The 12,835-nt window shown below is 52.7% G+C and overlaps 1 protein-coding gene across 6 annotated transcripts; it reads right to left on the reverse strand.

Moving 5' to 3' along the window:
* Nucleotides 1-279: 279 nt before the first annotated feature.
* Nucleotides 280-12,517, reverse strand: LOC130458171 (uncharacterized). Of its 6 annotated transcripts, none has more exons than XM_056821344.1 (7): nucleotides 12,138-12,517; nucleotides 10,102-10,330; nucleotides 9,754-9,877; nucleotides 2,846-3,021; nucleotides 1,589-1,668; nucleotides 873-974; nucleotides 280-507 (listed from the first exon to the last, which is right to left on the reverse strand). In XM_056821344.1, the coding sequence occupies exons 2-7, from the start codon at nucleotides 10,321-10,323 to the stop codon at nucleotides 330-332; spliced, it is 882 nt and encodes a 293-aa protein (XP_056677322.1). In that variant the 5' UTR covers nucleotides 10,324-10,330; nucleotides 12,138-12,517; the 3' UTR covers nucleotides 280-329. The 6 variants fall into 6 exon arrangements, with proteins under 6 accessions (XP_056677322.1, XP_056677320.1, XP_056677325.1 ...); XM_056821342.1 differs by having other exon boundaries at nucleotides 1,589-1,671; nucleotides 12,138-12,516; XM_056821347.1 differs by having other exon boundaries at nucleotides 1,589-1,671; nucleotides 10,102-10,192; nucleotides 12,138-12,515.
* Nucleotides 12,518-12,835: the final 318 nt, after the last annotated feature.

The following is a 12,835-nucleotide window of genomic DNA, read 5'->3' on the forward strand; positions in this document are numbered from 1 at the left end:
TCCCCTGTCTCACACCCCTCCCAATCACCCACACACATACTTGACAGATGAGAAAACTGTGGCCCAATACAATTAAGTGCCCAGGGCCCCACAAAGAAGGCCCGGTCTGAGCCTTGGGCCCCCCGCTTCAGAATTCTTTCTGCTCTACCCCACAGCCTCCCCGGGGATGGTTTCAGAGGAAGCACCACAGACTAAGTCACCCTCGGGTCTCTAAATCAGCCCACAAGCTCTGGCCAAGCTGACCAAGTGGAGACTCCCTGGGCAAAGAAGAGGCAGCAGTTTCCTTGGAGAGCTTTATTCATTCTTGAGTTCAGGGTGATAAAAGGGCCTTATTGCGGGGCTTTACTGGGAGAGTTCAAGTTCTTGCTGTCACAGTCGCTCTCTGCATCCTCCTGGGGCCTCGGTGCTGGCTGGAACTTGAGCAGCACCGGGGGAGTGAAGACAGAGGCGTTCCCCACCGTGGGGGCCAAGTCCTCTGGATTGGTGGTGGAACCCAGGCCCGGAGACCTGCTCAAACAAGGGCCTACCATTTAGCAGGGGGCATGGGCCCAGAGGGCAGGACTTGGGTGCAAGGCGCAAGGAGGCAGACTAGAAAGTAGGGAATGGGCTGCTTCACATCATAGTGAGCCTCCCATTACTAAAAGGCTTCAACTGACACCTGGAGGGAGCCCTTTGGGAGGTGTTGTCGAGAGTGCCCTTCCATGGGAAGGAAGGTGGGCGAGAGATGGCCTGGATAGGGTCCCTTATAATCCCTCTGAGACTAAATGCCAGGAAATAAATGGCTCTCAGGCCTGCCCAGTATGACACACTGGCCTCAGAGGCTCTCTGGCCAGGGGCCTCTGGCTTGGCCCTGCAACCTGAAAAGGGCTTACCAGGGAAAGCCAGGGGTTTGGAGCTTGTGGGTACTGTTTCCAGAGAGTCGGGAAGAATGAAAACCACCAGGGTTAAGCACCAAAGGAGTCAGATCAACCATTCTGTTAAAAGACAGGAGACTGGGGAACTGGAGAGAGACTCAGCCACTCCTGCTGACTCTGACTTCTCCCTTCCTTCCTCCTTTCCTATCCTGAGGCCTCAGCCACTGGCTGTGGCCTTGGGCAAGGCTCTTCTCACTGGGCCTCTGTTTCACCATATGTCAAACAAGGAAATTAGACAAGATGATAAAGTCTGCCTTCAACTCTGACCTTCCTTGTTCTAAGGCCCCTCCCAGACCTGACATCCTCTGTTCTAAGGCCCTCTGAGCCCTGCCATTCTGGGTTCTAAGGCCCTCCAAGCCTGATATCCCCTGTTCCAAGATCCCTCCAAGCCCTCTGAGCCCTGACATCCCTTGTTCTAAGGCCCTCCCCTCTCTGACATCATCTGGCCTGAGATCCCTCCAGATTCTGACCTTCTCTATTCTCTGCTCTAAGGCCCCTCCCAGCTCTGATAACCTTGGCTGGATTTGGCCTGGAAATGCCAGTTCTTCTCCCCTTCTCCTCCTGACTGCTGCTCGGTGCCATCTTGTCTTCTGCTATTCCTCAACTGTTTCCAGGTCCCCCATCTCCCACCCACCTAGGAGAGTTCCCCCACCCCTGCAGTCATTCCCCTCTACCTCTTAGGGGATGATGACAGTCCTGTCCAGTTTAGCTGTACCACCTTCATTTCAGAGTTTGGACCAGCCAATGTCTCTGTCTGCTGGAAACAAAGAAATAACCTGACTTTTAAGGCCCTTCTAGCACTAGTTATTGACCGACCGATTATTCAGAATAAGAGACTGCCTAATTTGTTTCTTTGAGCAAGAACAGAATAAAGAAGACATTAAAATAACATTGAGAAAATTCATGCAAAAAGGGGCCCTAGTGAGCATGAGGAGAGGAGATGGGCCACAGGACCTGGTTCTGTCTCTCCCTGGGCTCAGTTTCATCTGAAAAGGGGTAGCAATGGACCATATGGTTTCTTGGAACCCTTCCAGTTTTATAATTCTGAGCTGGAACACTCTTATGCCAAGGCCAACATCTCCTGCTGGAATTGGTCGTTGAGCTTGCCCATAATTCACAGCCCAGCAAAGGCTCCTGCCTTTGGAGAAGTCACCTGGACTCCCCTAGTCCTTCAGCCCCTTTGGCCAGCAACTGGGCAGTAGTCATGGAACTATGGAATTTCCAAGCCAGAAGGAACCCTAGAGGCCAGCCAGCCAAGCCACCCCTGGACCCGAAATCCTGACAAATGACCATTCAAGTGAATGTCCACATGAAGAACTTTGTTGACAAGAAACTCATTACCTTCCAAGGCTGCCTATTCACTTAGAGATAACTCTGGTCATTTTTATTCACAGCAAACCTAATCTGCCCCTCTGCAATTTCTTCGCTCCCAGTACCAAACATCCTTGGTTCTTCCCCAGTGCCTTAAAAGGACATCATCTCTAGTCCCTATCTTGAATGCTTTCCTTTGGACACGCTGCAGTTTCTCCGTGTCCCTCTTAAAATGTGGTTCCCAGAAATAAGAACATTTTACGATGTGGCTTGACCAAATCAGAAGACAGAGGGACCCTGCCCATCCTTGACCTCAACCTCATGCCTCTCTTGGGAGAGCTTAGGATCTCACTGAGGTTTTCTGTCAGTATTGGTCTCCTATTACACTTTCCAACCACTAAGACTCCCACCACTACTTTGGGGGTTGGCTGGAGCCTACCTTCCCTCATGCTAATGTGTCTGAGGAGTTGGTTTTTGGCCTTCAAAGCATGACTTTTGTGTTTATGCCTATCACCTTTAATCTTGTTAGATCTGGCCACTTGCCCCAGTATATCAAGATCTGAATAAATTCTGATTCTGTTCCTGGCAAAGAACTGAGTCAGAGAATCGTGGAAACCTACCTGTTCGTCGGAGAGAGAAGGGAAAGGACCAAAGACTCTGGGCATGTATGTGACTGGAATGGGTGGTCTGGTGGAAGTGGTCGAGGCACCTGGCGATCGGGACAAAACGCTGCCCCCTGTAGAAGGGGAATGATCTAGTCTGTGGCTTCTCCTCTTCCTTTTCTTTCGCCTTGCCTCTGTGACAGACAACCAATTGACTAAGCACTATGTAGCCTGGAAGAGAGGCCAAGCTTATCAACCAGCTCTGGTGCCCTTCTCTCTAGACTTCCAGGATCCTCTAGTAATAGAGCTAGAGGGAACCTCTGAGATGACTGGATCTCAGAGTTAGAAGAACCTTGAGAGTTCTGAAGCAAATCTGACTACCCTTGAGAAGAAATCTTCCATGAGTGGCTTTCGATCGTCCAGCTGAAGACTTCTGGAAAAGGGGACTCATTACCACCCCTACCACCCCTTCTAACTTTGGAACAGCTCCAACTGGGAAATTCCCCCTTACACCAAGCCTCGATTTACCACTGAAATTTCTACAGACTGTTCCTGGTTCTGTTCTCCAAAGCTAATCCCTCCTCCATATACCTGCATCCCCTGGAGCATCCCAAAAGAACCCAGAATCTCAGCTTTGGAAGGGACTTTGGAGGCTCTCGTCTGACCTAGACTTCATCAGAAAGTCATCAGCCTCTGCTCTGAAAATTTCTATCGTGTAGGCACCCACATCTTCCTCCTAAGACAGAGTCCAGTCCTCTTAGTGTTTCCTTTCATCAAACATTCATCTGTTTCCCCAGGGCTTTTGCACATTACTCCTAGTTTTTTCTCAAGAGGCAATTCCTTTTCCCCCTGCCAGCCCTTAAAATTCTTGAAAGTCCTGTTCCTTTTATTCTTTGTGAGGAATTTCTAATCTAGGGTAGGGTAGGAGGTAGGAAATGTGTAACAGTTTGTTTTGCATATCTAAATAGTGTTTGGATAGATCTTGCATTCCAATGTCTTGGGTTCAAATCCTGACCCTGCCACATACTAGCTATGTGCCTTTGGGAAAGTGGCTGGAACTCTTAAGAGTCTCAGCTTGCTTACCTGGGACTCACAGGAACAGCGCACTACTTGTGCAAGGGTTATGAAGAAAGGCTTGTAGAGCGGAAGAAATGTGAATTTGGATTAACTGAGCTAACCCTGGGAATATTGGCTAAGGATCAATCTGGAATTGGAACCCACCAACCCCTAGAACAGCCCTGGATCCTCAAGCAACCCTCATCCATCAGTGGTTCACCCAGGAAGAGCCAGTTTACATGCAGCTAACAAGATCAAACCAGCTTCCTTGACCTGGTTTGATGGTCATCTCTGGGACAACCTAGTGTGTTCTGACCCAACTCTCAAGAAGGCCTCTTCGTTCCAGATCAGCAAATGGGTCCAAGCTGGACGGGCCCTTACAAATTGCCCTCGTTCCTCATTCCATTCAAGGTGCTGTCTCTCTCTCTCTAAGCCATCCACGTGATTTATAACAGGTCAACGTACCGGGGTCGTCTGCGCTGGAGATAGGCCTCAACCCATGCAGAAGCATTAAGAGGAACTGTACCAAGTGCTGGGGATACGAATCCATAAATTCCAGGGGCTCCAAATCCCCTCCAGGATCAAATACAAAATCCTGTTTGTCATCTAAAGCTCTTTAATACGTGCCCCCACTGCATCTTCCAGTCTTCTCATACCTCATACCCTACAATGTACTCTGCAATCCATGACACTGGCCCCTCCTGGCCATTCCATGAATAGGATGCTTCCTGACTCCACACATTTCCCTCATCTCTGCCTCTTGGCTCCCCTTTAGCCCCAGCTGAAATCCTACCTCTCATAGGAAGTCTATTCCAGTCCCCCTCTTAATTATACAGCCTTCCCTCTGTTTATTATTTCTAACTCCCCTGCTATATTTCTTTGTAGATGGATGTTTCCATGCTATCTCCCTCCATCAGGCTGTGAACTTCTTTAAGTTGTCTTTTGCTTTTCTTTACATTTCCACAGAGAGCACAGTACCTGGCACATAGTAGGTACTTAATGGTTACTGATAGAAAAAACAAATAAATACAAGTCTTTGCCCTCTAGAAACTCATGTTCTAATGATGGAGATATGTATCTTAATAGGTACTTAAAAGATCTAGCACAAGTGAATGGAAGGTAACCTTAGAAGAGAAGTGACTAGTAGCAGCTATGAAGGGTAAGAGGGACAAACTAGGGAAAGTCTCTTTCAGAAAATGGCTTTTGAGGGGGCATCTAGGTAAGCTCAGTGGATTGAGAGCCAGGCCTAGAGACAGAAAGACCCACTGGATTCAAATCTGGCCTTAAAATCTCCCTAGCTGTGTGACTGGGCAAGTCATTTAAGTCTCATTGCTTAACCCTCATTGCTGAGCCCTTACTGCTCTTCTCCCTTGGAACCAATATACTGTATTGATTCTAAGATGGAAGGTAAGGGTTATGAGAGAGAGACAGATAGACAGAGAGACAGAGAAGAGAGAGACAGAGAAGAAAGAAAGAAGAAAGAAAGAAAGAAAGAAAGAAAGAAAGAAAGAAAGAAAGAAAGAAAGAAAGAAAGAAAGAAAGAAAGAAAGAAAGAAAGAAAGAAAGAAAGAAAGAAAGAAAGAAAGAAAGAAAGAAAGAAAGAAAGAAAGAAAGGAAAGAGAAAGAAAGAAAAAAGGGAGGGAGGAAGGGAGGAAGGAAGGAAGGAAGGAAGGAAGGGAAGGAGGAAGGAAGGGAGGGAAGGAGGAAGGAAGGAAGGAAAGAAGGAAGGGAGGAAGGAAGGAAGGAAGGAAGGAAGGAAGGAAGGAAGGAAGGAAGGAAGGAAGGAAGGAAGGGAGGGAGGGAGGGAGGGAGGGAGGGAGGGAGGGAGGAAGGAAGGAAGGAAGGAAGGAAGGAAGGAAGGAAGGAAGGAAGAAAGAAAGAAAGAAAGAAAGAAAGAAAGAAAGAAAGAAAGAAAGAAAGAAAGAAAGAAAGAAAGAAAGAAAGAAAGAAAGAAAGAAAGAAAGAAAGAAAGAAAGAAAGAAAGAAAGAAAGAAAGAAAGAAAGGAAAGAGAAAGAAAGAAAAAAGGGAGGGAGGAAGGGAGGAAGGAAGGAAGGAAGGAAGGAAGGGAAGGAGGAAGGAAGGGAGGGAAGGAGGAAGGAAGGAAGGAAGGGAGGAAGGAAGGAAGGAAGGAAGGAAGGAAGGAAGGAAGGAAGGAAGGAAGGAAGGAAGGAAGGAAGGAAGGAAGGAAGGAAGGGAGGGAGGGAGGAAGGGAGGGAGGGAGGGAGGGAGGGAGGGAGGGAGGAAGGAAGGAAGGAAGGAAGGAAGGAAGGAAGGAAGGAAGGAAGGAAGGAAGGAAGGAAGGAAGGAAGGGAGAGAGAGAGAGAAAGAAGTGGTTTTTAAGCCAGACTTTGAGGAAACTGGGACTTCTAAGAGGCTGAGGCATGGACGGAGAACACTCTGGGCAAATGAGACAATGGCACAGAGCCAGGAGACAGAGAGAGCATCCTATGGGAGGATTGAATATGGTATGGCTAGACCATAAAATAAAGGGAAGAGTTGTATAAGACTTGGAAGGTAGCAAAACTTGAGCCAGTGTTTCCCCTTCAGACTCAGTGATGCACAACAAATTTTTGTGGGTTTGCAAAACTTTTCCTCCCAACAATCCAAACTTCTCAAAAGCCAGAGACTTAAAATGCCCTGGCTTTTGTTCTCTTCTCTCCTTTCATCCTGTACCTCCCAATACTTGGCTCCCACCTTATTGTAGACAAGTGTCCGGGCCCTTTCTGGAAGTGGCCTAGAGTTGCCTTGTTCAGAGTATATGAGGTGGACACCAGTTCAAGGTAGAAAGTGTAGACACTTGGCAGCCTGCGATATGGTTTGGGAAACACTGGCCAAGACAAGAACAAAAGCAATTGAAAAAGCTTGGTGTGTGAAGACAGAGAATAAACAGAAAAAGAATATAAGATGTTTAGGGTGGGAGAAGTTTGCATTTCTCTGGAGGGAAAACAATGATTCCCATTTACATGGAGCTTGAGAATCCCTGGTGTTTTCTGCACATCTCGCACAGTGTATATTATCACCACTGATTTATGAAGGAATAACTTGAAGTTCAGAGGATGAATCATTTATCCAAGGACATTTATACTTCAATGGGACTGTGATATCTTCAAGGTGGGCTCTCTTGTCCTGTATATAGATCTTAGCCCACCCAGTTATGCCTATCCTGTAGCAGCTTAGGGGGTACCACAGTACATAGGGCTCTTTGTGGAATCAGGTAAAGGCCTGAATTAAGATGAATTCAGATACTTAGTAATTGGATGACCCTGGATGAGACATTTTCCTTCTCCCTGTCTTAGTTTCCTCAACTGTAAAATGGGGATAATAACAGTACCTGCCTTCTAGGGTTGTAAGGATCAAATGAGATCACATAGTGGGTGCTTTTATAATGCTTTTCTCCTCTTGTCCGCTTCCTCTCATAAGTTCTTTGTAGGGTGTCTGAACTCACTTGCTTGAAGGTTTCCTTTGGGTCTCTTGACCAGACCTGGGTAGTCATGTAAAATTCACAGGGCATCCATTAGCCTGATTATTCTTCCATCTTTCTGTGTGACTGGCCCAGCTTCTCTGGCACCTGGGTTCTTGACTAGTGCCACCATCTATCTCTCCATCAATCTTGGGAGGCAGGGCAGAATCCAGGATGTTCCTTCTTCAGAGATTATAGTACTGTCCTGAGACCAAGGCCCAGAGCATCACCAGAGGGAAACTGTGAAGTTAGGTTTGGGTTCCTGGAGAATTGTGGTATCACTGAAAACACTGCAAGTGGCAAGTTTTCCAGCGGCAACTGCAGCCAGAATACCTTGTAACGCCAAGGCTTGTTGACTTTGATTATGTCACACAGATGATTTCTTTTATGAAACACAATATTGATACTTTTTTTTACATTGTTGTCACTTCCCAAGGATACCTCCTATCCTATGTGTCCTTCCATTGTAACAAAATAGTTAACCTGAGTAAATTGAGTTAGCCACAACAAAAAGACCCCCTCCTTCTTTCCGGAGAAGCGGCTTTACCATTGGTTCCCTCCGGAGTCACAGCTGGTCATGGTGCTGATCTCACTTCTGATATCACTCAAGATTGTCTTTTCCATTACTGCCCTCATTGTGGAATTGTTCTACTAGGTCTGCTTACTTGGCTCTGCAGCTGTTCAAACAACTCTTCCCAGATTCCACAGGAACTTCAGGGGTATTGCTCAGTGTGATAATGTTCCTCTACAATTTGTTCAGGAAGCCCCCAGACAACAGGCGCCCACTCTGCTGTTCACTTCTGGCATATTTCTAGTAGCTCTATGCCAATGCCAGAGGGTCTTGGGGGTCTAGCAAATTTTCTGAATTGTTTCCACAAGGGATCAAAATGCACAGCTCCAACTAATAGTGCATTAGCTACACATACAATGTCCATGTTCCCTGACATTCTCCAGCCTGACTGGGAATGCTTGGAGTGACTTTTAACCTCTAAAAAACAAATCCTGCACCTTCATTCTAGTCTATATTAAATTCTTCTCATGATCTTTTACTGGTTGGGGTCCAGGATCTCAAATTTAACCTACCCAGAGATAGTCTAACAGATCAGTTCTTGGAAAATCAATCATACCCACTCTCTGAGTGCATAGCACCCTGTGCTTTACAAAGTACTTCTTATTCACACTCATGAAATCACTGAGGGGATCCAGGAGGGATCATTTAGTCCAACCTGAACCTCTACAGTATTCCTCTTTGAGCATCCTTAGCTTGCCCAGGTCACAGCAAGTACTCCAATCAGGACGAACACCTCGGACTACTGACTCCGGACCCACTCCTTCCAGCATCCCAGACTTCTAGGTGTCCAAGGATTGCTAGTTCTATCTTAGAGGTCATCGATCTCCTTTTCTGCAAAATGACTTTTTCTCCCAGTTCTAAAATCCTATGAACTCTATTCAGCTGTCGCCATTGTCCCATTCAGATGACATTTTGCCAGCTGCTTCAAACCCTAGGGCACAGGCAAGTTCCTTCAATGACACTCCAGACTCAAAGTTTAGCTTAACAATCAGTATGCGGGAGGAGGACCCCCAAATGTCTGGAGAGCTCCTAGTTTTGGGATGACATTAAGAGAGGCTACATGGAATTCCAGGGAGTTCAAGGTGGCCTGTTTTAGGAAGGATGTATTGGAGTGCTATCTAGAGGTGGGCAACCACAACAGTGAGGGGCCTCGAAATGACAATAATGGTAACTGACAGTGATAAAATCCTTTAAAGCTGGCAAAGCACTTAAGGTATATTCATTCCTTTTTTAAACCATATAAGGAGGGGCAGCTAGATGGCTGAGTGGATTGAGACAGAGGTCCTGGGTTCCAATCTGACCTGATACCTTCTAGCTGTGTGACCCTGGGTAAGTCACTAGCTCTTAGCCCTCTTCTGCCTGGCGACCTAGACACAGTATTGATTCTAAGATGAAGGTGGGGTTGAAATAAATAAACCAACCAAATAAAGTCTAAATGCCTCGGGAGGAACCTCTGAGACAGACAGCTCTTTTTAAATATCTGGGTCAGCTGCTCAGCCGCTTGGCTGGCAGGACTAAACGTGTGTGCGTGTGAGGTATACAGGAGCAAAGGCCCAGAACTGTCTAGGAAGGTGGGGGTGTCCGAGGGAGGAAGGTTTAAGGAGTGAGACCCTGTCACGGGAGGTACGCAGAGCTGTGGGATCAGTGCCCAGGCAAGGGTTAGACTAGGCGGCCTCTCAAGTCCTTTCCAAACAGAAGTCTAAACTTCTGGTCATTCCCAAGACCCCTCCCAGCTTGGCCGCCTCCTCCGCGGTGCCCTCTGGCAGGCTGCAGCCAGGCTCCTCTGTCCTTGCCCCACTGGGCACCCTAGGTCGACAAGCAGGGCAGGGCGCCCTCACCTTGGGCATAGATGTTCAATTTCTGCATTCTCCTCTTTAGAATATCCAGCCTCTGCTGCAGCTCCAAGGCCCCCACGCTATTGTAGTAATTTAGGTCTCCCTGGAGGGCTTTGAAGAACCTGCCCTGGGCCAGCATGGAGGACAGGGAGGGGATGAGCAGGGCAGCGGAGCCCCTCTGCCAGGCAGGCGCTGCCCGTGCTGTAGGGTGGGCATGGGATGGGGCCCGGGCTGATGAATTGGGGAGTCCCTCTCCCCACTTTCCGAGACTGCAAGTCCCCTGGTTCCTCCCCTCCCCCACCCCGCCCCGGGAAAGCGAAGGGCAGGACAGGGGAGGGCGGGGGCGCCCACCGCGAGGAAGGAGGTAAGGCCGCTGCGCTCGCGCTCCTCCTGCTTCCACTTGCGCACCACGCGCTCTCCCAACGCCGGGTTGCGGTCCATGCTGCGGAAGAGGCGACGAAGGGAGCGTTCAGTGTACGACACGGCCTGCCGCTCGAAAGCCTCCTCCGAGATGAGCTCGCAGAACGTGAAGGTCAGGGGGTACTCCCAGTCGAACTCTTCCAGGACCTCCATCCCAGCCCTGCAGCGACACGCATGCGCGCCGCCGGCCCGGGACTCAGGGGCGGGGCGGGCCCAAGGGGCGGGGCCGACGCCCTGGGGCGGGGCGGAGTCGAGGGGCGGGGCCGCCCGCCAGGGACGGGGCGGAGGCGGAGGGCGTGGGGCGGATCCGCGGGGCGGGGGGCGGGTTGAGAAGGGGCGGGGCCTGACCGAAGGCTGGGGGCGGGGGCAGCGAGGGCAGGGCTTGGCCAAGGGGCGGGGGCAACAGCGAGAAGGGGCGGGGCCCCAGGGGCGAGGCTGGTGGGGCGGTGGGCGCCGAGGCCGCGCCCAGGGGCGGGGGCAGCCCCGAGAAGGGGCGGGGCCGGCAGGGGGTCAGCGGCCGCAGGGACACTCCGGGTAAGGGCGAGGACGGAGGGGACGCAGCTGAGGCCGAGGCCGCAGCCGAGGGCAACGGGGACGAGTGGCCCGGGGCCGGAGCCGCGCGCAGCGGGTGCGGGAAGAAGGCCAGCAGCCCCGAGGAGAGCAGGGCTGAGGCTGGCGCGGCCGGAGGCGGCGTCGGCCGCAGCAGGGCCGGGGACGGAGCCCGGCGGCCGCGCGGGGACGGCGGGGGCGAGGGAAGCAGCGGTGGAGCCGCCAAGAAGGCCGGGGGCAGCAGACCCGAGGGCCGGCCCAGCAGGCCCGAGGGCGAGGGTGCCGAGGCCGGCGAGAAGGCCAGCGAGGCCGGCGAGCGGAGCGGCGGCGCCGGAGAAGGCGGCCGGGGGGTGGGCGAGGCCGGGGCGAAGGACATTAAGGATGGGGCCCGCGAGGTTGGGGCGAAGGTCAACAAGGACGGGGACGGGCTGGCGGAGCCCGTGGCCTGGCCAGAGGGCGAGGGTGAGGGAGGGGGAGAGGGCGCGGGGAAGGTGGGTGAGGCAAAGGTCAGCGAGGGGGGGGCTAACGCGGCGGGGGCAAAAGTCAGCGAGGCTGGGGTGAAGGTCAGCGAGGAGGGGGCCAACGAGGCCGGGGTGAAGGTCAGCGAGGAGGGAGACAGGGAGGCCGGAGCGAAGGTCAGTGTGGAGGGGGACAGGGAGGCCGGAGTGAAGGCCATTGATGCCTGGGACAGGGAGGTCGGGGTGAACGTCAGCGAGGACGAGGACGGGGTGAAGGTCAGGGACGGGGAGGACGAGTGCCGGGGGGCCGAGGGGGAGGGGGGCAGGAAGGTCAGGGAGGAGGGGGCGAAGGTGGACGGGGTGAAGATTGGGGTAGATGGGGAAAGGAGGGAGAACCCCGAGGAGATGGGGGAGGAGGGGGAAGGGGAGGGGAACCCCTGCCGAGGGGAGGGCGAAAGGAAGGGGAGGAAAGGCGGGGCCACCATGGGGAGGGAGAGGGAGGGAGGGGAGGAGGGGGCGGGGCTCTCTCTGGAGGGAGGGGGCAGGGGTGGGGCTTCTGGAGGGCGCTTCCTTCTTGGAAGGGGAGGGAGGAAGGGCGGGGTGGGTGTGAGGGGAGAGAGCGCCGGGGAGGACAGGGGAGGGGCGGGGCCTCGCCCCCAGGAGGGGCGGGGCTCTTATGGAGGGAGGGGAGAGCGCAAGAAAAGAGAACAGAGGAAGGGCGGGGCCCCGGGGGCGGGGCCTCCAGGGGCAGGTAAGCAAGGAGGGCCAAGGGGCGGGTCTCTTCCTTACGGAGGGTGGGGAGAGCGCACGAAAAGAAAACATGGGAAGGGCGGGGCTGCCCATGGGGCGGGGCCTCCCGGGGGCGGGGAGGTAAGGAGGGCCGGGGGCGGGGCTCCTTATGGAGGTGGGGAGAACAGGGAGGGGCAGGGGCGGGGCCCCTTCTCATGGGCCTGCACGCACCGGCTGGGGCGCCCACAGCAGCTAGAGAGGTCTGTGTTTCCACGGAGACAGTCACGGCCTGAATCACCACCTCTTGGGGGCTCCAGAAGTGCCCCTGGGGGCTCCAGCCAATCCCGCTCCAGCCCCTGCCCACGCGGTTGCGCAGGTCCAATCAGAGCGCGGGACGGGCCAGGAGACAATGCCTTATGGTTGGAGCCGCGTTCTCACCCCGCCCCTCCTCGGTGGGCCTCGGGGGCGGGGCGATGCTTTGCCGCCTTGGCCGGTAGGGGGGGGGGCGGGGCTCTCTGGCGGTCTTCCAAATCTGGTGGTTTACATCCCCACTTTGGATATTGACCTAAAACCTCCGGGTGCGTGCCTGTGGAAAGCCCAAGGGGATACTGGCACCCTGCCCTCAGGGAACTGACTATTGAAGGACCCATGCTGTCACTGAAGCCAATGAGGGCTCATTTTACCTATGAAGAAACAGGGCCAGAAAGGGAAAGTGAGGCCAGGGGCACCCTGGTAATAAGCGGCCTGACTTGGGACCGGCCCCAAAGCCTTTTCCTGTCTCCTCCCGCTTTTGCTGAAGACCGCATTCCCCTCTGCTCCCAGACCAGCCCTGGATCCCTTCTCTGCCAGATCGTGCTGCAAGCACGGCACCCCTCCTTCTGCTGCCCGCAGACTAACTCAGGGCTCATCTTCTGGAAAAAAATCTCCCT

The sequence above is a fragment of the Monodelphis domestica genome, chromosome 3, assembly GCF_027887165.1.
Source record: "Monodelphis domestica isolate mMonDom1 chromosome 3, mMonDom1.pri, whole genome shotgun sequence".
Lineage (NCBI taxonomy): Eukaryota > Metazoa > Chordata > Mammalia > Didelphimorphia > Didelphidae > Monodelphis > Monodelphis domestica.